This window comes from Toxorhynchites rutilus, chromosome 1 (genome assembly GCF_029784135.1).
Source record: "Toxorhynchites rutilus septentrionalis strain SRP chromosome 1, ASM2978413v1, whole genome shotgun sequence".
Lineage (NCBI taxonomy): Eukaryota > Metazoa > Arthropoda > Insecta > Diptera > Culicidae > Toxorhynchites > Toxorhynchites rutilus.
The window spans coordinates 200,669,119-200,694,090 of NC_073744.1; the positions used below are offsets into that span (position 1 = coordinate 200,669,119).

Genomic DNA, 24,972 nt, shown 5'->3' on the forward strand with positions numbered 1-24,972 from the left:
CACGGTTTTGTGTAGCGCGAGGTCTCTTTCACATTGTTATCCGGTTATCCGTCCAAACCCAGCGGCGCTTTTTGAAACCGGTCCGGCAGAAACCGGATAATGTGTAATCGGCCTTTGCCAATGAACCAGTTCCGGAATATTCAGGACAACACATAGTGTACGAAAGCGAGCATTCTCTGCACAAATTACGTAACGGGTTAAAGGGGGGGGGGAAGTGTGGTCGAGGTTGCGTTACCTTCTGTGTATTAGAGATAGGAAATTGCGTTACGTAGGGGGGAGGGGGCCCAAAATCCGGATTTTTGGCGTTACGTAATTTGTGCACGACGCCTTATTTTGTAACCTAAAAGATAGGGTTCCTCCTGATGCTTGATTCGGAATTTATGTTATATTGTGCTGAAAAAGCTCCGTTGTATACATCGGGCAAACTCGTCGAGAACTGAAGGTACGGTTCGCACCAAAAGTCTTGGTCAAAAAATCGATTGAACGAAAGCAAAAGTGATAATATCATTGAAAGTCATCACATCATGGGAATCAATGTTCATCGCCAACACCCAGAAGCTGTTCATGAATGAGCAGCCAAACCAAACCGATATAGTGGTTCTAAGATTTCCATGAAAAGTGGTAGTTTTGTTCTTTATCGCAAAACATTAGACTCGTATTTTTTTATTTTTTTTAGTGGGGTATCCATTTTCATTTTAGAGTGGTCCGAAAAATCATTTTTTCCACTTTTTCTCAAAAACGACTTTTTTTTAAAAATTCATAACTTTCGAACTACTGAACCGATTGAAGCCAATAAGCTTTCATTAAAAAATGTGGAAAATGGGGAATAATTACTTTTTTTTGAACCATCGGTTAACTTTGAAAAATCATATCCCAAAAACGAAAAAAATGGCATCTTTGATATCGAGCTATGATGTGGAAAATCTTCAGCCTTCAAGAAAAAATATAAAGAAATATTTCCCCCTCTAGTTCAAAGCCATGAAAACAATAAAAAAACAACTCAATAATTACGAAAATAAAATCCACTTTCCTAGCAACTTTCGTCGTTTTTCAATGAAAGACTAGCTCATTGGCTTCAATTTGGTATATCGATCATCTAAATCGGTTCAGTGGTTCAAAAGTCATGAATTTTGAAAAAAGCCATTTTAGGAAAAAAGTAAAAGCAACGGAAATGGTCACCCTTATGTAAAAAAATAAAAAAAAATACGGGTCTAGTAGTTCACAAAAATCTGAGAACCACTATATCGGTTTGGCATAGAATGGCTGTATAATTACATATTCCCGTAGACGGTTCCCGGAATAAATCGCCACAGAAAACGACTGCAACAGAAACCACCGCTTATAAAATGTGTAGTAGGCTATAAATATTGTGGCGCGGTATTGTATTTCAAAACAAGAATTAACCGGGCAAACGTATCGCCCCAGGCAAACGTAACGCCCCGGGCAGACGTATACCGTCCGACGCTCGCTAGAGCTCGGTCGGACATTGCTAAAGGATCGTATCCTATGTTTCAAACTAACCGGGCAATCAGTGGATCCCAGGTTTGCGTGCGAGACACCGCCGCTTCCGACGGCGGGTCGGCGGTGGACTCGGATTGCGTCATCTTGGCGGCATGGGCCGCCTCGATTCCTTATCCTCGCCAAATGGGGACTTCGTCCCCATTACATTGTCCTCAGAATAAATTTCGAAAAACGAGAACAAGAGAATAAATTTATAATAGAAATGTGAGGCACATGATGTTTTTCCCGCGCCAAATATTTCTAGCCTACTACACTTTTTCTAAGCGGTTGTTTCTGTTGCAGTTGTTTACTGTGGCGATTTATTCCGGTCACCCCCGTAGACGGGCAGCTTCGCGTAATAAACAGAACAATACTTCAATTATTCCGTTCGCTTTTTTTTCTTTTTGGTTCGAATGTTAAATTTTTGAAGTCAATAAGAACGAACGGGCCAACTTGTTCTCTTTAAAATAAAATAATAGTTTTCAAATGATTATGCAAGGAAATAAAATTAATTTTGCATAATCACATTCCCGGAAATTCGACACCCTGTTGAACGCTTCCAAGAAAGCAGCTGGATAGCAATTCAAGTTATCAATCGCCATTCATGCCAAAGCTCAGCTGTCAGCTTCCATTCTCCTTCTCTGTTCCACTGCTTGCTGCGCTGGTGCACAAATGAAACAGTTATATTGGCTCTCTCACTCTCGGTACGATCCGTGAAGCCAAAAGGAAGGGAGAAACGAAAAAAAAAATCAGCAAAGTCAATCGATAAACAAGTAGTGATACACTCCGCAACCATCTGTCTTTCGTCGCGCGAGTGAACCGTTTTCACGGGAAAATTCGGTCGTTTTTCTTGCCATCCGTTTACGCGGAGGATTATTAACGAGAGGCCACCGCGATATCGATTCGAATCCGCGAGAGTGCAAGTGCGAGTGTGCTGGCCGCAAACTGCAATAGGGCGCTCGGGAATGTCCCGAAATCGGGCGTGAAAGAGCGAAAATTCCTTCCGAATTCCTGAAACAGTGGGAGTGGAAAATCAATTCTTCAATTTGGTGGTTCTGGTGGTTTCCTTCGGAGTGCGGGTGAATGTGCGGGGATAGTCCCAATGCTATATTGTGCTTCGCTGGGTGCTTCGAGTGTGTCGAGAAAAACGGGAAGAAAAGTATCTGAGTGAAGGCGAAAATGCAAATTAAATAGAGCCATGATGGCAGCAGCAGCAGCAGCAGCAACTCAGCGCCTGCTATTTTGCAATCGCAAAGTGGTTGAAGTGTGAGAAGTGCACAAGATCGAGAAAAAAAAAATAAGGTGAAGGAGAAGAAACGTATTGTTTCTCTGTGCGTCTTATGCCAACGAAACACAACACATCGCGGGTTGATATATTGATTCCGCCTAATTGATTCGATTTTGTTCCTTCCCCCCCAAGGGAGAGAAGGTTTGTGTGAGCGCTGCAACTTTGTGCGGTTGTGCAGCAGCAGCAAAACAGTTTGCAGTCGCAGTTACACAAAAGGAATACGGAAGGACCGCAGTAATATCGTAGCCACCCGCGCACGAGTCTCCAACGAGGACCACAAGTGGAGAAGGAATTGATGCAGTAGTGGACGCGTAGATTGCCTTGTGGGGGCAAACTTCATCACCGAAAAAGGTATGCACTCCAAGGGGTGAAAGAAAAAAAAGTTCGATTGGTTCTGACCTAATTTGGGGAGTGTGGGCATGTGCTGCGCAATCGGCCCCCTGTTTCTGAGGAATGGTTTACTTCCTCGCCGGATTGCTGTGGTAACGAATGGTTCTCTTTTTTTTTGGGACGATGAACTTGTTTCCTTGAGAATATGGAGTGTCACTTCACATCGGTGGAATGATCGATTGCGAAATGAATGAGAAAGAGACTTTAATAAGACAAAGTATCTTTCGATCAACCTGCTTTCGAATAACGAAATGACATCATTTTCGTAATCGAGCCAAATCAGATGTGAAGCAAGCAAAACCTAAGAATATCTCTGCTCGAAAAGGTCGCCTACACGGGTTGCCGGAAACGCGGCTCACGCGCCCCGATGCCATCGGCAATCGTCCTAACTAGAGCGAACCCAACCATTTCCCAACCGAGTCATAATTCACCGTATCTTTTTTTCCCGTTCTCACACCTCGATATAACGAAATCATAACCATCATCTGAATCGACTGGCAATGGGCGATGGCATTCAGCGGAAGAGAGGAAGAGTAAAAGGGAAACCCTTTCGTAACACGCCGAAAAAAAAATCTTCCACCTATTTTCAGTCATTCGATTCGATTTTTTTTCGGTTGTTGTTGCTTGTTCAATTTATTACCATTCTTCCGTTTGTGTGTACACACGTCTGCATACACAACAAGCAATGCAGCAATTATCTCACGCTCTACATTTCCATTCGCTGGCCGAAACTCTGCAAGCGTGTCACTAAAGTAAACATAATGAACCGAACCACGAGAAGGTGCTCGAGGCGAATCATGCCACAGAGCACACGACGACTTCAATTAGGCCTTTCTGTGCGCCCAATCAATCCGCGATAATTACAAACCGAAAGGTATGTGCACAAATGAAAAAAAAATCGATCCCGCTAAATGATGTGTGCCATTTAAGATGTGAAGTGCATTTCGGTAAGATTTATCATTTGCGAAAGGTAGCCAGCGAACCCTCCCAAAAGTTTATAGGGGAAATCAGGGTAAACCGACACTGTAAGGTCTTCCACATATTTTCAAGACCTCCCATGTTTCTTTGACTTCAATTCGTTACAGAACCTCTCATAAACACTTCATGAATCATTCTTCAGAATCTGTTGATTATTTAAATTATGATAGAATACTAAAAGTGATGTTTATAGGTGGAATAACTAATGAAACTAATGAAAACTTGATAAAATAATTTCAAAGCACTGAAATTATAGCGCAATTCTGAACCAACGTGCCCCACGATTTTATTTTAGTCTTATCAATGCCCTAGACTAATGAAGGGGAGGTGTGATAACTGCTAACTGCTACTTGCCTAATTATTTTCTAGCTTTTAGTACATTATTATGTTGATTCACAATTAAACCGTTTAGCTTAAAAAGTTTTTTTTACTTATTTTATTTTCTAGTTTTTAGTACATTATCAGTTTCATTAGTATATTTCTCTACAATAAAACCATTGTACTGTACTCTAGCAGTAAAAAAAATTCATTTGATACCGATATTGAGTGGATTGCAGAAAATACATAGTGTGTTCCCCAAGTCAAGTTCGTTCGTTTGATACACATATCTCATTCAACCTTTTTTTGAGATGGTATGGAATCAGCAATTTTATAGCGGCGGCCAAATTGGATTTTTCAAGATAAGCAATTTTAAAATGATAGCACAGATAAAGGTATTTTATAAATTCGGTCTGTTCCTGATTGTCAAATTTCTATTAATGTGGGACAACCCTATAGACATACAAACATACATACGAACAGTTCAAGCTAAATAAAACAGTTTAATAAAGTAATTTGCTATTTTGTGATTGCGGCTATCTTGGATTTAGACTTTTCATGATCTACTGTGATCTACTGTTCAAGTCCTTTCATTTTATACCCATATTAATCGGGTTTTGAGAAAATATGCAGCCCGCCATTTGATAGTGGCAGCCATCATAGATTTGCATTTTTCACAAACAACTGTGTTCTACTAGTCCAGCCCTTTCATTTGATACCCATTGTTCAGTCCCTGAAGAGAAGAGAGGAATATTGCGTCGCAAATTCATCCCCTCCACCCTTTGTGATTTCCTGTCAGCGAGCATAGCGGACCAGCAGCGAGAAGCAGGACGGTATTTTTCCATCCGTCAAAGAGTGTGCAACAAATAGAGCTAAGAGAGAAGCAAAACCGCAGCAGATGCAAGAGACTTACAAACGCAGATGCAAGATACAAACCAAACGTGTTCAAACGTGTTTTTCCTCCATAATATGTAAGTAATCGATTCAGAATCCGGTCGCAACGTGAAATAAAGAACATCGGATGTTTTTATGCTGTAAACCTGTCGCATAGTGTTATTCTTTGTGCTCAAGCTGATTCTCAAGAGTGTTTCCGCTGAGAAATTTGCAAGATATCGCGTCCAAGGCTCGTTTCTCCCAGTGAAACGGTGCACCATCCAACCAGAGCCTCCGCTCTCGAACTATCGAATAAACATTGGTCCTTCGAACCGGATCCGCCGCATATGCGCTTGCGGGGGAAGTGTGAAAACGAAAAGGCGAAGCGATCGCTTATCGAGGCAAAGTGTGAATGTGTGATTGGGAACTAAAAAAGAACTTTTAAAGAAGGTTATCGACATCGATCCAAATCTGTGAATTTTGTAGCAGAATATTGGTGAAGAAAGTGAAGTGAAAATGTCCCTGGAGCGAACACCAACCAAAAAATCCAGCACGTGTGTTGTAAATCGTGCTGATTCAGACGATCTGAGTGTATTAATACACCTGCGGGGTGTATCGAAAGCCAAGTTGACAAGATTGCGAAATTCCATCCAGCAATCTGAAGAAAACGATATCGAGATTACTCTACCGCAAGTGAAAGTGTATCGAAGAAAAGTAGAAGCTACTTATAAGGAGTATAATGATCATCATCAACAAATTATGAACCGTGTTGTCCCAGAGAAACGAGAAGAACAGGATAATGAGTATTTCGAATTTGAGGCGTTACACGACGAACTTTGTGTCTTCCTCGAGGAGTGTTTAGAGAATTTCTCTATTGCAGTACCAACACCAGCAACACTCAATCAGCGACCGCTCGTCATCCACCAGCCACTTCCACGTGCCATACCGACGTTTGATGGTAGTTACACCCAGTGGGAAAAATTTAAGGTGATGTTTCGTGATGTTGTGGACCGATCCAACGAACCGCCGCGAATAAAATTGTACCACCTGGAGAAGGCGCTGATAGGAGATGCTGCTGGTTTAATAGATGCCAGAACCATTAGTGACGGTAACTATGAACAAGCCTGGAAAATCTTAGAGGAACGTTTTGAAGACAAAAGGAGAATGATTGTCATTCACATTGATGGCTTATTAGGTGTTCAGCGTTTGTCCAAAGAAAGTCATAATGAGTTGAGAGCTTTAGTAGAAGGTGTATCCAGTCACGTCGAAAATTTGAAGTTCTTAGGCCAAGATCTATCTGGAATTTCGGAACAAATGGTGATCCATCTCCTCACACAAGCCCTGGACGAAGAAACAAGGAAGCATTGGGAAACCACAGTGAAACGAGGTGAACTTCCATCCTATCGTGAATCCATCAGCTTTTTGAAGGAGCGTGCCTCAATCCTGGAGAGATGCCATATAGCAGCCAGCTATATAGAGAACGAGCAAACACTATCGATCATGAGACCACTTCCCACTGCAATCCGAAATGTCCAAAGGATCAACGCAGCTGAAACATCCACAGGTTTACATTGCTAGTTTTGTGAAAGAAACCATCCTAACTTCAAGTGTCCAGAATTTAATCAATTGACAGTAAGTGAACGTAACGCAATGGTGCAGCAGAAAAACGTTTGTTTCAACTGTTTGAGACGTGGTCATTGTGTGATTGACTGCCAATCATCGAAATCGTGTCCCAAGTGTCAACGAAGGCATCACAGCTTGTTGCACTACAATCAAAATGCCGAGCCATTGAGGAGATCCCGTGAAATATCGTCCACTTCATCTCCAGTTTCAGAAACTTTGAACACAGCGATAGAGAGTACGTCGAATAACCAACCATCGGTGACGACAGCTCATTCCATACCATCGAAGTCAACCACTCAGGTTCTTCTACTAACCGCTGTGGTCAATGTGCTAGATCAATATCAAAAGCCACATTCTTGTAGAGCCCTACTGGATTGCGGATCACAGGTTAATTTCATCTCCAAATTCTTTGCAAATGAGTTGAATCTAAATATGGAAGAAGTCAACATTCCCATAACAGGCATCAGCAGTGTTAGATCTCTCGTAAAACACAAGAGTGTAGTTCATGTTCGTTCGAGATGCAGCGATTGGGCGTTTACCCTCGATTGTCTCATCACACCAACAATAACTGGTCATATTCCAAGTGCACAGATACCTGCTCAGACTTGGGAAATTCCTCCAGGTTTCACGTTAGCCCGGTAAAATTGACATGTTAATTGGCATGGAATATTTCTACGAACTGATAAAGCCGGGAATTTTGAAGCTTTCCGATGATCTACCGAGCCTTCGTGACTCTCATCTAGGATGGTTAGTAGGAGGAAAATTCACTCTAGATCCAAACTCCGATGGAGTGTTGAAAGCACACACTGCTATCCTCGATCTCACTGGATCACGTGCCGTGAAGTTTGAAAAATATTTTCCATCTACCAAGAACAACAAGTGCCAGAGACAATCATCGAACATTCGTGGCCGCAAAGCAAGTGACCGACCTGGAATCCAATTCCCATTGAAATTGGAAGATGATGTCACCAAGCGCTTTATAGCTCCTCAGAGATTTTTAATGCTGAAAACTATACCTGATAGTATAGTTGAACTCCCGGCCCCGTTAGGCTGACGCCATATGAGCCTTAATAAAAATATATATTTTGGATATACCTGATCATCAACCAGAGGTGCATTACAACGAACAACGCCCGCTCGTATATCACCACGAGCTTAAGGAATCCAGAGATCCTCCGGATTTAACGAAATGCAAGTGCAGGTGCCATCAACACAGCATCTTCCGGTCGGGGAGTATGTTCAGTCCCTGAAGAGAAGAGAGGAATATTGCGTCGCAAATTCATCCCCTCCACCCTTTGTGATTTGCTGTCAGCGAGCATAGCGGACCAGCAGCGAGAAGCAGGGCAGTATTTTTCCATCCGTCAAAGAGTGTGCAACAAATAGAGCTAAGAGAGAAGCAAAACCGCAGCAGATGCAAGAGACTTACAAACGCAGATGCAAGATACAAACCAAACGTGTTCAAACGTGTTTTTCCTCCATAATATGTAAGTAATCGATTCAGAATCCGGTCGCAACGTGAAATAAAGAACATCGGATGTTTTTATGCTGTAAACCTGTCGCATAGTGTTATTCTTTGTGCTCAAGCTGATTCTCAAGAGTGTTTCCGCTGAGAAATTTGCAAGTTATTGCGTCCAAGGCTCGTTTCTCCCAGTGAAACGGTGCACCATCCAACCAGAGCCTCTGCTCTCGAACTATCGAATAAACACCCATATTAATGGGGTTTTGACATAATATGTAGTCCGCCATTTGGTAGGATTTTGATGGATTTGCATTTTTCATAAATAACCGTGTTCTACTAGTCAAGCCCTTTCATGTGATATCCATAATAATAGCGTTTTGAGAAAATATGTAGTCCGCCATTTTGTAGTGGCAGCCAGCTGGGATTTGCATTTTTCATGAATAACAGTGTTCTACTAGTCAAGCCCTTTTATTTGATACCCATATTAACGGGGTTTTGACATAATATGTAGTCCGCCAATTTGTAGTGGCAGCCATCTTGGATTTGCATTTTTCATAAACAACAGTGTTCTACTAGTCAAGCCGTTTCATTTAATACCCATATTAATGAAGTTTTGAGAAAATATGTAGTCCGCCATTTTTTAGTGGCAGCCATCTTGGATTTGTATTTTTCTTAAATAACCGTATTCTACTAGTTAAGCCCTTTCATTTGATACCCATATTGACGGGGTTTTGGAAAACCCATATTGATGAGGTTTTGATAAAATATGTGATCCGCCATTTTGTAGCGGCCGCCATCTTGGATTTTCAAGATCATGAAATACGCAGTTTTATAATGACTACAGCGATAAAGGTGTGTTCCGAATTTCAGATCAATCGGTCAACAGGAAGGGGGTCATATTTCTATTAATGTGGTAAAGCGCTACAGACAAACATGTTACAAACATACACACATACAAACAGATTACAGGGCAAACTAAATAAAACCGTTTAAAAAAAACTTTAATTTGCAATGTCTAATCTTTTTCTTAATTTTTCCATGTAGAAAATTCCAAAAATTATTCCGAGATGGTAAAACTATTTTTGACGAAGTTTGTGGAATTTTCGAAATTTAGAATTTTTGTATGTTAACAATAATTTTTAGCCACAAATTATGATGGTATGATTCAAAACAGAAAAGCTCATAGTGAATCTCCTTCTAAATGCAGCCATTCTCGAGATATTTAAAGAAAATTCTAATTTATTGTCTTTTTTATTTTATTTTTAACAACTTTTCCAAATACATCATTATGGTAAAAATATATTTTTAGGAGTTTCGTTGAACAACATTTGAAAGCGTGTGGGTTAATAAGAAACGTAGCGATATTAAAAATCGTTTTTTATCTTAACACAAACTTTTAACATATATTCGTGTTGCACAATCAAAAACAGATTTTTTTTCAATTTTTTCAAAATAAAATTGAAATTCAAAGAACACAAATACACCTCGTTGATTCAACCGGACGTCATGGGTACAAAAAAATTAACTTGTTTACGTTAAGTTTAGATTGTACATCAAGTCAGGTATCTTCAAGGTACCTCTGTATATGTAGAGGGGTTTTCAACAAGAGTGCTTCAAAAGTTTTTTCAAATAAAAAGGTTTTGGATATCAATGAAATTCTCTATTCGTGTGAAAGTACATTTGATGCCATTATGTATGAAACTCGATTTCTTTTGCATGGCCGCCACCGACACGCTTGCAGAAGTCCAGACACTGAACCCAATTTTCGACGGTTTTCAAGCATAAATCGGCCGATACTGCTGCAATTTCACGTTTGGTATTCGTGCGAAGTTCATCAATCGTTGCTGGCTTGTTGGCATAGACCCTAGACTTGACGTAGCCCCACAGGAAATCGTCTAACCGAGGCGGCCAATTGACTGGGCCATTCCGCGAGATAACACGCTCACCAAACTTGGTTTTAAATAAATCAATTGTTAAATTCGCTGTGTGGCTTGTAGCGCTGTCCTGTTGAACCCACATGTTGTCCAAAAAAAAAAAAACTATAAAAGTTCATCCATATGCCTAGTTCGATTTGATCATCAAATATAATCATCTATCACGCTCTAAAAGATTCTCAACACACTACATATGATACAAGAGGAATTAATTAATTTCCTTTAGGATTGTCGACTTACGGAATTTTGTTGAATATTGAACGGAATGCTGTCAGTTTTGATGACTGTTTGTATAAAATAAATAATATAACGTTATAACTAAGTTGTAAAATTGTGTAAAAATGCCACAAACATGACATCCATCGCATAGAATGTTACTTTTATCATACAAATACATCTCAAGAACGGCTAGTCACAAGATAATTATTTTAACACTGTTTTTCATATAGAATTTCGTGTATAATCGATTGTTAGTGTTATTTTGCTTGCGAAGCTACAACTCGCAAAGTATTGACATCTAATCAATTTAATTAATTTGATTATATCTACGCTTTCCCGAAATTGTTCATTGAACACTAGCCATCAAATTAAATTTTTAGTTGGATAAATAATTAAAATTTTTCATTGTTTGTTTCTAATTCAATTTTCTATTTCATTTATTTTGCGAAAAACATCGTCAAACAGATCAAACAGGTTAGAATGTATAGAAAACGTCCCTATAAAAAATTACAGTGAAAATTGTAATTCGGGTAGGCTCCAATTTATGTACGAAATTTAAAACAAAATGTTTGTTGAGAATAACTGCGGCTACTAATCAAGTTAATGCTTATAGATCAGTCGATTCAAGATTACAATCAGAATTGAAAAAAATTCACGTCACAGGTTCCAACAGCAGAGCAAAAAAATAAGGATGACTCCATTGAGTTTTTATCTTCTAAACTTTCAATCGGTTTACTTGAATGACTTTTTGTATTTTATGAATAAAAAATAACACTGAACATGAAATGTAATATAAGCGCAATGCAATTTGATTTTTTAATGAACAAAATTGAAGAAATGTATTTTCGATCTGTGTGTGGACGTTTGTGTTTGCGTGTTGACCGTTGATCGCTGAGCATTGAGCTATAAGCGTTAAGCGTTGACCGTTAAACGTTGAGCGTTGACGTTGTATTTTTTTCCGTTTCCGTTTCCGTTTGTGCATGTTCTCTTTTAGTACCGCCATTTCGCTCTGAAGCAATCTTCGTGTCCCTTTCTTTGCCTAATTCCACTCCATTACCTTCATTTTCGGATACTTAGGACCAGGGCCCGAAATCTTCGAAGGTGAAAAATGACGATCGACCCTACTCTCAGCAGCTTCGCTTCGACTAGAACTGCTTCGGCAGTCGCCGCCAACAAAAAGTGACTTGACTAGAAAATGAATTGACTAGCGTTGACTAGCGAGGATAACTGGTGAACTAGTCCAGTCAGTAGTTATTTTAACTGACTCGACTAATGAATACAAATCTGCCACTTCATTCGACTGAATTCAATCCACACTTACATATCCCCCTGACACTAATACATACCCGCGTACATAATTCTATTTTTACGTCCATATGGAGAGGAACGAAAACATGTTTTCTGATGCAGAAAAGAAGTTACTATTCACTCGCGAGACGCGACACGGAACTAGGACACAACACTTATAATCCTTACAAACATTAAAATGGTTAAAATTACCTTTTTCGTCGACCGGTTTCGGGCTCGATGTTGCCCATCTACTGGACGGTGTCCGACTGGTTACGATGGAGCACTAACACATATTCATACGGTTATCAGTACTTGTCGAAGATATATTTTGCTGAGTTATCAGCTTCGTCAGATGGAAGAGTTGAGATGATATTGGTGCATCTTCTTCATTCATAAGTGGGGAATCGCTGGTTGAGATGTACATTGATTCCCATGCATTCAACTGTGTGCAATCTCCAGGGACGTGTAAGGAGAACGAAAGAAAGGCATCACAAAAAACTACAACTGTCGCAAATGTTTCCAACAAAACCGCATGCAGGTTTCTTATTTTATTAATTTCCGTTTTTATTCACAGGATAATTATAAAATTCCTAAAATAATTTCATTATTGTTATTCATGAATATAAATATACGAGTTCATCCTTACATTTAATATTCTAAGTTAAATTCTTCTGCATACAGTTTAATATACAGACTGTTTTGTTACCTCAAGAGCCTACAAAATAGTGCAATGTGAATTCAAGGCTTTACAATTTTATAAAAATAAAGGTAATTCCAATTCTTACTCCGAAAATGAGTAGATGATGGAATAATTTAAATGGTTAAAACTACGAATCCGCGTATTTGGTTCACTTGCTCACAATGGTTCTTAATATATGATGATTTCAACAATGGTTCGAATCTCTTCTATTGTTTATCGTTGCCAAGGGGTTCTGATGATAGGTGCAACGAATTGCAATGCATTTCGGTAACACTCCCCCCCGGTACACCGAGATAAATCGGTTTACTGACAGACGCGCCTACATCCAGAACAGCGAGTTTGACTGCTGGTCTCTCGTATATGCCCGACGATGTTTGGACCGTAGCACGGCGAACTTGACCATCTTTGCTGCAACTAGTGGAGATTACACGACCCTTAGGCCAGCAGTTTCGGGGAAATCTTGGATCCACTATTATCACGATATCACCGATTCCGATTGGCTTAACATTTGAAAACCATTTAGTGCGTCTCGTGAGTGTGGGAAGATAGTCCTGAACCCATCGCTTCCAAAACAAATTCGCTACTACTTGAGATGTATGCCATGAGCGTTGTAGAACGATGCCAGTATCAGCGAATGGTACGACCGGTTTGGTTCCGTTTGACGAACCCAAAAGAAAATGATTCGGGGTTAATGCAGGGGCGGATTCATCATCGATCGGTACATCCGTGAGAGGTCGTGAATTTATGGTGTTCTCTATTTCCGTTAAAGTATTCTTTAAAATCTCATCGTTGATAGACCGTCCAGGTTGAATTTGGTTCAAATTCTTTTTCAGAGTCTGGATTAACCTTTCCCAGCTACCTCCCATGTGTGGAGAGGCAGGGGGGATAAATTTCCATGTGGTGACCGTACTTGTGAACTCTTTCATTATTTTCTCTTGGTCAACATTTTTCCATGTTTGTGTAAGTTCTTTACTAGCACCCTGAAAGTTAGTACCGCAGTCACTATGAATTTCGATCGGTGTCCCTCTACGCGCAATAAAATTTTGTATTGCCATAATACATGATGCTGTACTCAGACTGTATGCGATTTCAATATGAATGGCACGTGTTGAAAGGCATGTAATTAGGACTCCCCAGCGTTTTCTGAGCTTCTTCTGACAACTACCGTTATAGGGCCAAAATAGTCTATGCCCACATAAGAAAACGGGCGACAATACGCGGCTAATCGTGCCTCAGGTAAGCTACCCATTAGAGGGGGGACAGGACTAGCACGAGTTATCTTGCATAACTGACATTCTGTTTTTACCTGGTTGTACATTCGTCGTATTCGGGGGATTATGAATTTCTGGCGTAATTCATTGAGCGTCGTTTCATGATTACGGTGGTAATATTTTTCGTGGTACATTTGTACTATTAGTTTAGTACCAGAATGCTTGCGTGGTAATATTATCGGGGCTTTCGTTTCGTACATAGCAAATTTACAAGCGTCGATGCGTCCCCGCATACGAATAATATCATCGTGGTCTACGAAGGGATTATATTTATATAGAACGCTGGTTTTTGGCAGTAAAACTTCTTTCTTATTAGTATGTGAACTTTTTAAAATCGCCAGTTCGTCGCTGAACGCTTCTCGCTGTATTTGACGGTAGATGTGTTTCTCCGCTCGAATCAGTTCCGGTGATGTAAGAGGTCCCAGGGTTTTGGGTCGTTTCTCTGAACTAGCTCGTATGTTGGATACAAAACGTAATATATATGCTTTCACTGAGATCAGTCGCTTCCACGATGAGAAGTCATCTATGTTGAGGACAGGTGCGGTGGAAGTCACGTGTAGCAGAATATGAGGGCGTAGCTCTTCTGTTGTTTGTCTGTATCCTAGTTGATGCCACGGCCAGTGATTTGTAGGAGTTCCTAGGAATTCTGGTCCACAGAACCATTTACCCTCACTTCGGAGATCCGGGGGTCGATGCCATTTTGTTCCATCGTCTGCGATATTTATTTTTGTAGAAATCCAACTCCATTCTGAAATGTTGGTTAGATCCAATATTTCGCTTACTCTATGAGCGACAAATTGGCTGTATTTCCTATGGTCGGAACGCAGCCAACAAATCACGTCTCGAGAATCACTCCAGAAATATCGCCTAGCTATTTTTGTAGAAAGCGATTTACCGAATGTGTCGGCCAGTCGAGCGCCTATTACAGCTGCTTGAAGCTCAAGGCGAGGTGTTGAAGTGTACTTAAGGGGTGCGACTCGTGTTTTGGCCGTTGAGAGCGTAGTTTCTATTTTATCATTTTGTTGAAACCGTAGATATATCACTGCTGCAATGCCCTTTTGGCTTGCGTCCACGAATGTATGAAGCTCGACTTCGTTGCAATTAGCTATGGATGTACATACTCGATAACACCTTGGGATTTGAATCTTCTCTACCAGCGGCAACCAGGAGAGCCATGTGGTCCAATTATTGAATTGCTCATCTGAGATCGGATCATCCCATCCGATCTGACTGCGCCACACGTCTTGGAGAATTACTTTCAAATACATTAGGAAGTGCGAAATTAATCCTAAAGGATCAAAAATCGTCATTAGTACCCGCAGCAATTCGCGCTTTGACGGGACCCGACTTCCGTTAAGTATACTCTTGTCAAAACGATTGTAATTTATTTTATACGTGAAACGGTCGGTTCTCGTACACCACCACATACCGAGAACTTTTTCAGTAGATAGTTCAGTGGACAAATCGAGACATTTTTCGGCAGTGCTAACTTCGCTAAGAGCTTCGAGTACTCGTGAGGAGTTTGAGATAAAGTTGCGAATTTCGAACCCTCCTTGTGCATGTATATATTTTACGTTCTCGGCTAATTCGATAGCCTCTTCTTCGCTTTCCACGCTGACTAACATGTCATCGACATAGTGTTTCCGTGTAATTACATCCACGGCAGCAGGAAATTGTTGAGCAAATCGTGTGGCATTCTTGTTCATGACATATTGTGCGCTCGATGGAGAACAACATGCTCCGAAGGTCATGACTTGCATGATATAAACTGTCAATTCACCATCATGCTCTGGCCACAAAAACCTCTGGCAATGTTGATCGCTGGAATTTATTCCAATCTGGTGGAACATTTCGCGGATGTCACCACTCAGTGCTATGCGAAATTCGCGGAATTGGTACAGTATACTAACCAAAGACGTTAGCAAATCTGGCCCCTTAAGTAGGAGTGCATTCAGAGAGATGCCATGAACTTTAGCCGCCGCGTCCCAAACCAGACGAACTTTATCCGGCTTATTAGGGTTGGTTACAGGGAATACCGGGAGGTACCAGACCCGACTACGTGGTTCGTGCAGTTCAGCGGATGTGAGTTTCCTAACATAGCCGCGTTCTATGTATTCTTTCATTTTACGATCCAGAGTTTTAGCTAGTATCGTATCTTTCAGCATACGTTTTTGGAGACATTGTGTCCGGCGAATCGCCAGAGGTTTACTATCGGGTAAGCGTGGGTTATCATATCTCCAAAGGAGGCCTGTTTCGTACCGATTATCATGTAACTTGGTTAAACTTTGCAGCAACTTTCCAGCCCGTTCTTCTTCCGGCGGTATCAGAATTATCTCAGGTTTGCTTATACCCAAGCTATCCCACGCGAAGTATTGTTTCATCGCGTTATGTAAATCGTCAACCGGAGCCTCACAAATATGACAGCAATGATGCGCGACGTCTGCGGTTAACTTCGTTTCTCTTCCACCATAAATCGTCCAGCCAAGTCTTGTTTTCACGGCGATGGGATCGTGCGAATTTCCTTCTTTGCTTTTTATAGTGTTTATTAGAAACGCATTATTGGCACCAATCAACATTCTCGGACGTATACTACGATATGATTGGAGTGGTAATCGACGTAGGTGATGATAATTTTCTCTGAGAACGGCGACATCCATTGACTGCTCCGGCAGCAAGAGCTCATCTACAGTTTGAACATTTCTAATAGTGTACTTCTTCCCTGGGTTTCCGTGACTGGCGATCTGTAAATCAGTTAACCGGGAGTCCTTTTCATACCGGCAGGTCCCACCGGTCCATCTTAACCATAGTGGGGAAGCGATCCCTTTCGCTTTCAATTCATCCGCCAAATTCTGTTCCAGCAGTGTTACAGAAGACCCATCATCCAACAGCGCGTAAATCTCTGCTCGTGTGTCAATACCGTAGAGGACAATTTTAACAATTTTGAAAAGTACCGAGCTCATCACACTCTGGTGACTATAGTTTTGAGCGACTTGACTGGTGGATGGTTGCGGTTCAAATTGAGGATTCGTTGGCTCGACGTTTTTATTTGGATATTGATCCTTTTGATCATTATGCAATAGTTCGTGGTGTTTGAAACTACATCCGTTTCTTCCACAAAGTTTGTTTATTCTGCAGCCACCTTTATGTGGTTTTAAGCATTTTCTACAAAGATTGCATTCCTTAACAGTTGCCCAACGAGCATCGTAGCTCAACTCTAAAAATCGTTTACATTTTTCGATGGTAGTGCAATTCGATTTGCACACGATGCACGATGGGAATGATCCAGCGCAGGATGGCTTGTTCGTATTATAATTTATGTGTTTGTCATATTGATCCGGAGAGCTGACGTTACTGTGCGTGTTCACAAAGGTAGTGGGTTTCCTAATTGTCCTCGACGATTTCAGATCTAATGGTGGAGTACTCGGCAAGTTGACTGAGCTAGCGGCTTCTGCAAGTGTAAAAATCCATGCAGCAAATGCATCAAGATTGGCTACTGGTAATGATTGTTTATGTAATGCCCAGGACAATTTCATTGATGTTGGTAATTTATCAACGAGGTTGTGAAGCAAAGATAAATTGCAGCTGTATTCGTGAATTCCACAAGCTTCGATCGTCGCGTAGAGATTTTGAACAGAAATAGCGAAGTCCACGAGTGTCTGAAGTTTATCCTCACGTAGTGCTGGTATATTAGATATGTTGTTGATAAGGCTGAGAATTATAGCCTCTGGTTGTCCAAACAACATTTTTAGGGTGGACATGATGCGAGGAACATTCGTTGGAAACAATAAGAACCGTTTAACTGCATCGTATGCCTTTCCTCTAAGGCATCTTTGTAGGCGAAAGAGGTTTTCGTCGTGCGAGAACCCGCAGAGCTGGGTGGTATTATTGAACGTGGCCAGAAAGATTGGCCATTCTTCTGGGTTACCAGAGAATGGTGGCAGCTCTTTTGATACCGCTTGTCTCGCGGCCAGTTGTCTACGGGTGAGAAGACAATCCGTTGGATACTCTTCCGGACTAAACAGTGAGTTTTTAACACTAGGAACGACGACTTCTTGACGGACTGATGTATCAGGTCGAATTGATTCACGTTCCGGTGGGTTACCTGCTATCTGCTCTTCTAAACCCTGATTCGCGGTAGCTAGATCGGTTTTTTCAAGCCATTCCTGGACCTTTTCGAAGGAGTGTTCTTCTTCGTTGTCGAATGGGGGTTCCTCATTTTCAATTTCCTTCAATAGAGCGTATTTTTTTGCTAAATATTTTCGCTTATTCGCCTCCTCCTCTAACTGCAATTTTCGTTCCTCTTTTAATAGTTGAATCTGTAGTTGTTTCGTTTTATTCGACTTAGTGGATTTCGCTTTCGATGGTGCCTTTTCGTGTTGTAAATTTCGTTCATCTTCCAATGGTTGAATTTGAAGAATCTTTAATTTTTCCGATTGAGCGGACTTCGCTTTCGATTGTGCCTTTTCGAGTTGCTCGTGTGACCTTAATGTCCTCGCGTTCACGCATTTTGGACACTTCCAGTCCTGGCTTTCTACTTGTTACGATACTCCTACACAAGAGAAATGAAACCACTTATCGCAGTGGTCACACTGCACCATTTCCATGTCGTCGTTTCCTCGACAAATCTGACAACTGCGACCCATTGCAGAGAGATTGAGTTAGGCCTGCTTGTCCTGTTCTGGAACATCATCAGTGTTCGTTTGGTCTTTCTTTAGTGGTACTCCCTTCTTGGATGACGATGAAGCTGTGACGTTTGTCGACTTTTTTGTTACCTCAAGAGCCTACAAAATAGTGCAATGTGAATTCAAGGCTTTACAATTTTATAAAAATAAAGGTAATTCCAATTCTTACTCCGAAAATGAGATGATGATGGAATAATTTAAATGGTTAAAACTACGAATCCGCGTATTTGGTTCACTTGCTCACAATGGTTCTTAATATATGATGATTTCAACAATGGTTCGAATCTCTTCTATTGTTTATCGTTGCCAAGGGGTTCTGATGATAGGTGCGACGAATTGCAATGCATTTCGGTAACAACAACATCTCGCTCTGACGCAGGCGCCACAGAAGGTAATACGATCTCCACAAAACATCGACAATTTTGTTATCAACCTTTCGTCCGCACAGTTCGCTAGAACTGAGCTGGATCTATTGAACAAGGGATTGAATTTTGCCATCTCCCCCTCGCGCCCCCCCCCCATCACCGACACAGTAAACAATATTGAAAGCGCAATACAGTACAACACTTTCACGTCGAAATCAGCTATACGGTACGACGTTGAGCAATGCTTATTAAAAACAGTACCCAAGACGGAAAGTGGAAAACAGACGAACTTTGATACCTGGTGTGCAATACGACAGCTAAAAGCTCGCGATGTAGTTTATTCACGGGCAGATAAAGGGAATGCAGTTGTGATCATGGATAAACATGATTATGACTTACGGGTTCTTGACATGATTCGCTCCGGTCCGTATGAAGAGCATTGCTTCAAAAATGGGAAACCTAAAGATCCGCTTAATGCAATGACTGAAGAAGCTAATTCTGTTCGCCAAAAAGTCACACACTTGATGGGTGGGGATAAACTTGAACGAAAATTGAATGTACCCAATCCAAAAGTGGCATCGTTGTACTGCCTCCCAAAAATACATAAAAATTCAGTGGCGATGCGGCCGATTTCGTCTAACATCTGCACTCCAACTGAAAAAATGGCTGCTTGGTTGGTTGAAGAATTGAAAAAATATCCCATAACTCACGGTAAAAATGTCAACAATTCGTTTGAGTTGGTAGACCATTTGAAAGGCTTCGAGGTTAGGCGAGGGGAAATTCTGGTGTCGTTCGATGTTACAGCTCTTTTTCCGAACGTGCCAGTAACAGAGGCGGTAAATAGTTTGCGCAGACATCTGGAACGGAAACGCGTACCGCCCAATCAGATCGACGCATATCTTTTGGTAACGAAAACCTGTATGAATCAGAACTTCTTTTCGTTCAGGGGAAAGTTCTACAAGCAAACGTTCGGTCTCAGTATGGGTAGCAAGCTATCGCCACTCTTAGCGGAGGTTTTCATGAAAGATTTTGAAACAGAGTTGGCGAAAGAAAAAATCTTCCCTCGAATGTGGAGACGTTATGTAGATGACATCTTCGCAGTTGTGAAAGAACGTTACTTGAAGCAGACATTGGAGTTGTTGAATTCCCGACATAGGACGATTAAGTTTACCGTCGAAAAAGAAAAAGACGGTACACTTCCTTTTCTGGACCTGTACATTACCCGGAAGGAAGATAATCGGCTACAGTTTGGGATATACCGTAAACCAACGTCTACGGATAGATATATAACTTCCGACTCTAATCACTTCGGCGCACAAAAACAAGCAGCCTTCCACTCCATGGTGTATCGTCTCCTCAACATACCAATGGAGAGAGATGATTACATAGCGGAGAAAAATAGAATCTACCATGCTGCAGAGCTGAATGGGTACAAGAGATGTTTTGTGGAGAAAAACCTTCGGAAACACGAGAAGAAGAAATGGAGAAAAAACAACACCACATTAGAGCCTGAGAAGGAACAACACAAAAGGATCAGCCTACCGTACTATCCCAAAATAACCAACACAGTCCAGTCTACACTCCGGAAACACGGATTTCATGTGGTGTACAAAAGTGAGAGCACCCTGAAAGACCTTTTGTGCAACCTGAAAGATAGAATTCCACCGGATGAAAAATCAGGGATCTATCAGATTCCCTGCAAAGACTGTACTAGTGTATACATCGGTCAAACTCGTCGGAAATTCAAAATCCGCCTACGTGAACATAAGAATGCGGTGGATAATGAACGAGCCAGCGAATCAAGTGTGGCAGCACATGCTTTAACTCAAGCCCACTGCGTAGACTGGGAGAAGGCAAAAATTATTAGAAATGTACGAAAAGCCTCACAGTTGAATGCATGGGAATCAATGTACATCTCAACCAGCGATTCCCCACTTATGAATGGAGAAGATGCACCAATATCATCTCAACTCTTCCATCTGACGAAGCTGATAACTCAGCAAAATATATCTTCGACAATGTGGAGGCGATCTGGCGTAGTGGTAACATCCATGCCTCTCACGCTAAAGGTCACGAGTTCAATTCTCACTCCCGACATTCTTCCAAAAATGGAAGTAAAAGTGACGAACCAGCCAGATGAGTTGAAAGTCACTATAATACAGATAAAAAAAAAATATCTTCGACAAGTACTGATAACCGTATGAATATGTGTTAGTGCTCCATCGTAACCAGTCGGACACCGTCCAGTAGATGGGCAACATCGAGCCCGAAACCGGTCGACGAAAAAGGTAATTTTAACCATTTTAATTTTTTTTTTTTTATTAATCCGTTTATTTTTACAGGCTCAGTTACATAAGTTTAATGGAGCCAAACTCTTAACTATATTTCAACTAGCATATATCAACATGTTGTTTCCTTAATTCTATGGTTAATGAAATAGGAAACCGATTACTCGCGGTCGACTCGAGTTTAGAAGGGTGACACATTTTCATTAGGAAAAGGATGGGATGTAAGGAGATGTGTGTTTACACTCGCACTCACATTCACATTCACATTCTCATTCACACTGACACTTCACACTCAATTCTTAAAACTATCCTTACATCTAATATGTATTTACAATTTAACTTATTCTAATGTTAGTAAGAAGGGAACCGATAGCTCGCGAAGGACGAAAAGGAGGGGAAAAGGATGTATAAACAATCACACTCGAAGATCGATAGCTTTAAGGAAAACATATATTTGGGACATGTAATCAAGGTCTAACCGAGCCAACACATCTCTCACCGGCACATTGGACTGCTTTCCTCCAGCCCGAAGGGAGTTTTCTAAATTCGATCTGGCGACAAGATACAACTCGCACGACCAAACAACGTGTTCGATATCGTGGTAACCATGGCCACAACCGCAGAGATTGCTGTCGGCAAGATTAAAACGAAAAAGCAGCGCGTCTAACGAACAGTGATTGGACATGAGTCGGGAGAAGGTGCGAATAAAGTCCCGACTCAATTCCAGACTTTTGAACCACGGATTGAGGCTAACCTTAGGGATAATTGAGTGGAGCCACCGGCCCAATTCATCTTCGTTCCATTTGCGTTGCCAGTTAACGATGGTATTTTTACGAACTAAAGAATAAAATTCATTGAAGGCGATTTGACGCTGATAAATTTCGCCTTCAATTGCACCTACCTTTGCTAATGAGTCAGCCCTCTCATTACCCGGAATTGAGCAATGTGAAGGGACCCAGACAAAGGTAATGACATAACAGCGTCTGGATAAAGCACTCAAAATTTCTCGTATTCTCTCAAGGAAGTACGGCGAGTGCTTTTCCGGCCTCACTGAACGGATAGCTTCGACAGAGCTAAGACTATCCGTTACAATGTGATAGTGTTCAACAGGTCGTGAGGCGACGCTGTCCAGCGCCCAGTGTATTGCTGCCAATTCAGCAATATACACTGAGCAAGGATACTGAAGACTGTGTGAGGTGCTAAAAAATTTGTTGAACACTCCAAATCCTGTGGACTCATTCATAGAGGACCCATCAGTAAAGTACATATTATCACAATTGACACGCCCATACTTTGCTTCGAAAATCGTAGGAACGATCCCCGATCGATGATAATCTGGAATTCCATGGATATCCTGCATCATGGACAGATCAAAATGTACAGAGGAATTGATGTAGTCAGGAAAACAAACACGGTTGGGAATATACGAAGAAGGATCAACCTGCATGGAGACGAATTCATGATATGAGCTCATGAATCCAGAATGAAAATTTAGCTCGATCAGCTGCTCAAAATTTCCGATCACCAATGGGTTCATAACCTTACACCGAATGAAGAACCGAAGAGATAATAAATTGAAGCGATCTTTTAGTGGGAGTACGCCTGCCAAAACCTCGAGACTCATGGTATGCGTTGAGGGCATACATCCCAACGCAATACGGAGACAAAGATACTGAATTCGCTCGAGTTTAATGAGGTGTGTTTTGGCAGCTGATTGAAAACAGAAACTGCCATACTCCATCACTGAGAGAATAGTTGTTCGATACAACATTAGAAGATCTTCGGGATGGGCTCCCCACCAGGTGCCGGTAATTGTACGGAGAAAGTTTATTCTTTGTTGGCATTTTTTACTCAGATACCTAATATGGGCCCCCCAAGTACATTTGGAGTCGAACCAGACCCCAAGATACTTGAAAGACATAGCATGAGTGATCGGTTTACCCAAAAGTTGAAGCTTTGGTTTTGCTGGTCTATGCTTCCTAGAAAAAACCACCATCTCTGTTTTCTCCGTGGAGAATTCGATCCCTAGCCCAATGGCCCAGGTTGAAAAATTGTTCAAAGTATCTTGTAAGGGTCCTTGCAGTTCGGATTCGTTTGATCCTACGACAGACACCACTCCATCATCTGCAAGTTGTCTTAGGTTGCAATTTTGTGTAAGGCAATTGTCGATGTCGCTTACATAGAAGTTGTACAAAAGGGGGCTTAAACATGAGCCCTGGGGGAGTCCCATGTAGGAGACCCGACTTACTGTCGAATCCCCGTGAGAAAAATTCAAATGTTTCTCACAAAGCAAGTTATATAACATATTATTCAATAGAGGCGGCAGACCCCGAGAGTGTAATTTGTCTGACAGGACCTCTATTGAAACAGAATCAAAGGCCCCCTTTATGTCCAAGAATACTGAAGCCATTTGTTTTTTTTCGGCGTAAGCCAATTGAATTTCTGAAGAAAGCAACGCAAGACAATCATTCGTCCCCTTGCCCCTGCGGAACCCATATTGTGTATCTGAGAGTAGGCCATTCGTTTCAACCCATCGATCAAGGCGAAACAAGATCATTTTCTCCAACAATTTCCGTATACAAGACAGCATTGCTATTGGGCGGTACGAATTGAAGTCGGACGCGGGTTTTCCGGGTTTTTGAATAGCTATAACTCGTACTTGTCTCCAATCATCTGGAACAATATTATGCTCCAGAAACCGATTGAATAAGTTCAACAAGCGATGTTTCGCCACATCAGGGAGATTTTTCAGCAAGTTGAACTTAATTCTATCCGATCCCGGAGCAGAATTGTTACATGAAAGGAGAGCAAGAGAGAATTCTACCATCGAAAACTCGGAATCAAGATCGCACCTATCTTGTGGTATATCTCGAACAAATTTTTGCACAGGAGCTGAATCAGGACAAACCTTTCGTGCAAAATTAAAGATCCATCGATGTGAATATTCCTCGCTTTCATTGGATGAAGAGCGATTTCTCATGTTTCGAGCCACTTTCCATAATTTTTTCATTGACGTTTCTCGTGACAAACCTCCCACGAAATTTCGCCAATAAGCACGTTTTTTCCCTTTGATCAAATTTTTGAACTGATTCTCAAGGGCTAAATACGTTTGAAAATTTTCAGGAGTACCACGTTTCCGAAAAGCTTTAAATGCATTCGATTTTTCTACATAAAGCTTGGAACATTGGCGATCCCACCATTAGATTGGGAGGCCTTCGGAAAATGGTGGAACCTGGATTGGGTTTCGTTTGAGCGCGAACTGCGCTGTCATAGATCAAACGAGAAAGGAAGTTATACTCCTCCAATGGAGGTAAACCATCTCTGGAATTGATGGCTAGAGTAATCGCGTCCGCATATTTTTTCCAGTCAATGTGTCTTGTGAGGTCATATGCCATGTTTATAGATTCAGAAGAATTCGACCCAATGGTGATGGAAATTTTGATTGGCAAGTGATCACTACCGTTGGGGTCCTGGATTACATCCCACTTGCAATCTAACGATAGTGAATTCGAGCAAAGCGAGAGGTCAAGAGCACTTGGGTTAGCAGGAGGTTTAGGTACACGTGTTGTTTCCCCAGTGTTCAAAACGGTCATATTGAAGCTGTTACAAAGGTCATATATCAACAATGAACGATTGTCGTCGTACTGTTCCCCCCAGGCAGTTCCGTGAGAGTTGAAGTCTCCCAAGATCAATCGTGGCTCAGGAAGGAGTGAGCACATGTCAACAAGTTGCTTGCGGCTAACCGCAGCTCTCGGAGGCCAATACAAGCTGACAATACAGAGGTCTTTGCCTCT

At 41.4% G+C, this 24,972-nt stretch overlaps 2 protein-coding genes across 3 annotated transcripts in view; one reads left to right on the forward strand and one right to left on the reverse strand.

Annotated features, from left to right (window-relative positions):
- The first annotated feature begins 2,269 nt into the window (after positions 1-2,269).
- The window catches only part of LOC129762945 (uncharacterized), a 169,943-nt gene continuing 147,240 nt past the window's right edge, over positions 2,270-24,972 (forward strand). For both annotated transcript variants that reach the window (XR_008740758.1, XR_008740756.1), the window contains exon 1: positions 2,270-3,139. The gene's annotated coding sequence lies outside the window, so the exon portion shown is untranslated. The remainder of the gene's footprint in view (positions 3,140-24,972) is intronic.
- Positions 12,779-18,349, reverse strand: LOC129761701 (uncharacterized). Its single transcript, XM_055759439.1, has 3 exons — positions 18,326-18,349; positions 13,879-18,261; positions 12,779-13,552 (listed from the first exon to the last, which is right to left on the reverse strand). The coding sequence occupies exons 1-3, from the start codon at positions 18,347-18,349 to the stop codon at positions 12,779-12,781; spliced, it is 5,181 nt and encodes a 1,726-aa protein (XP_055615414.1).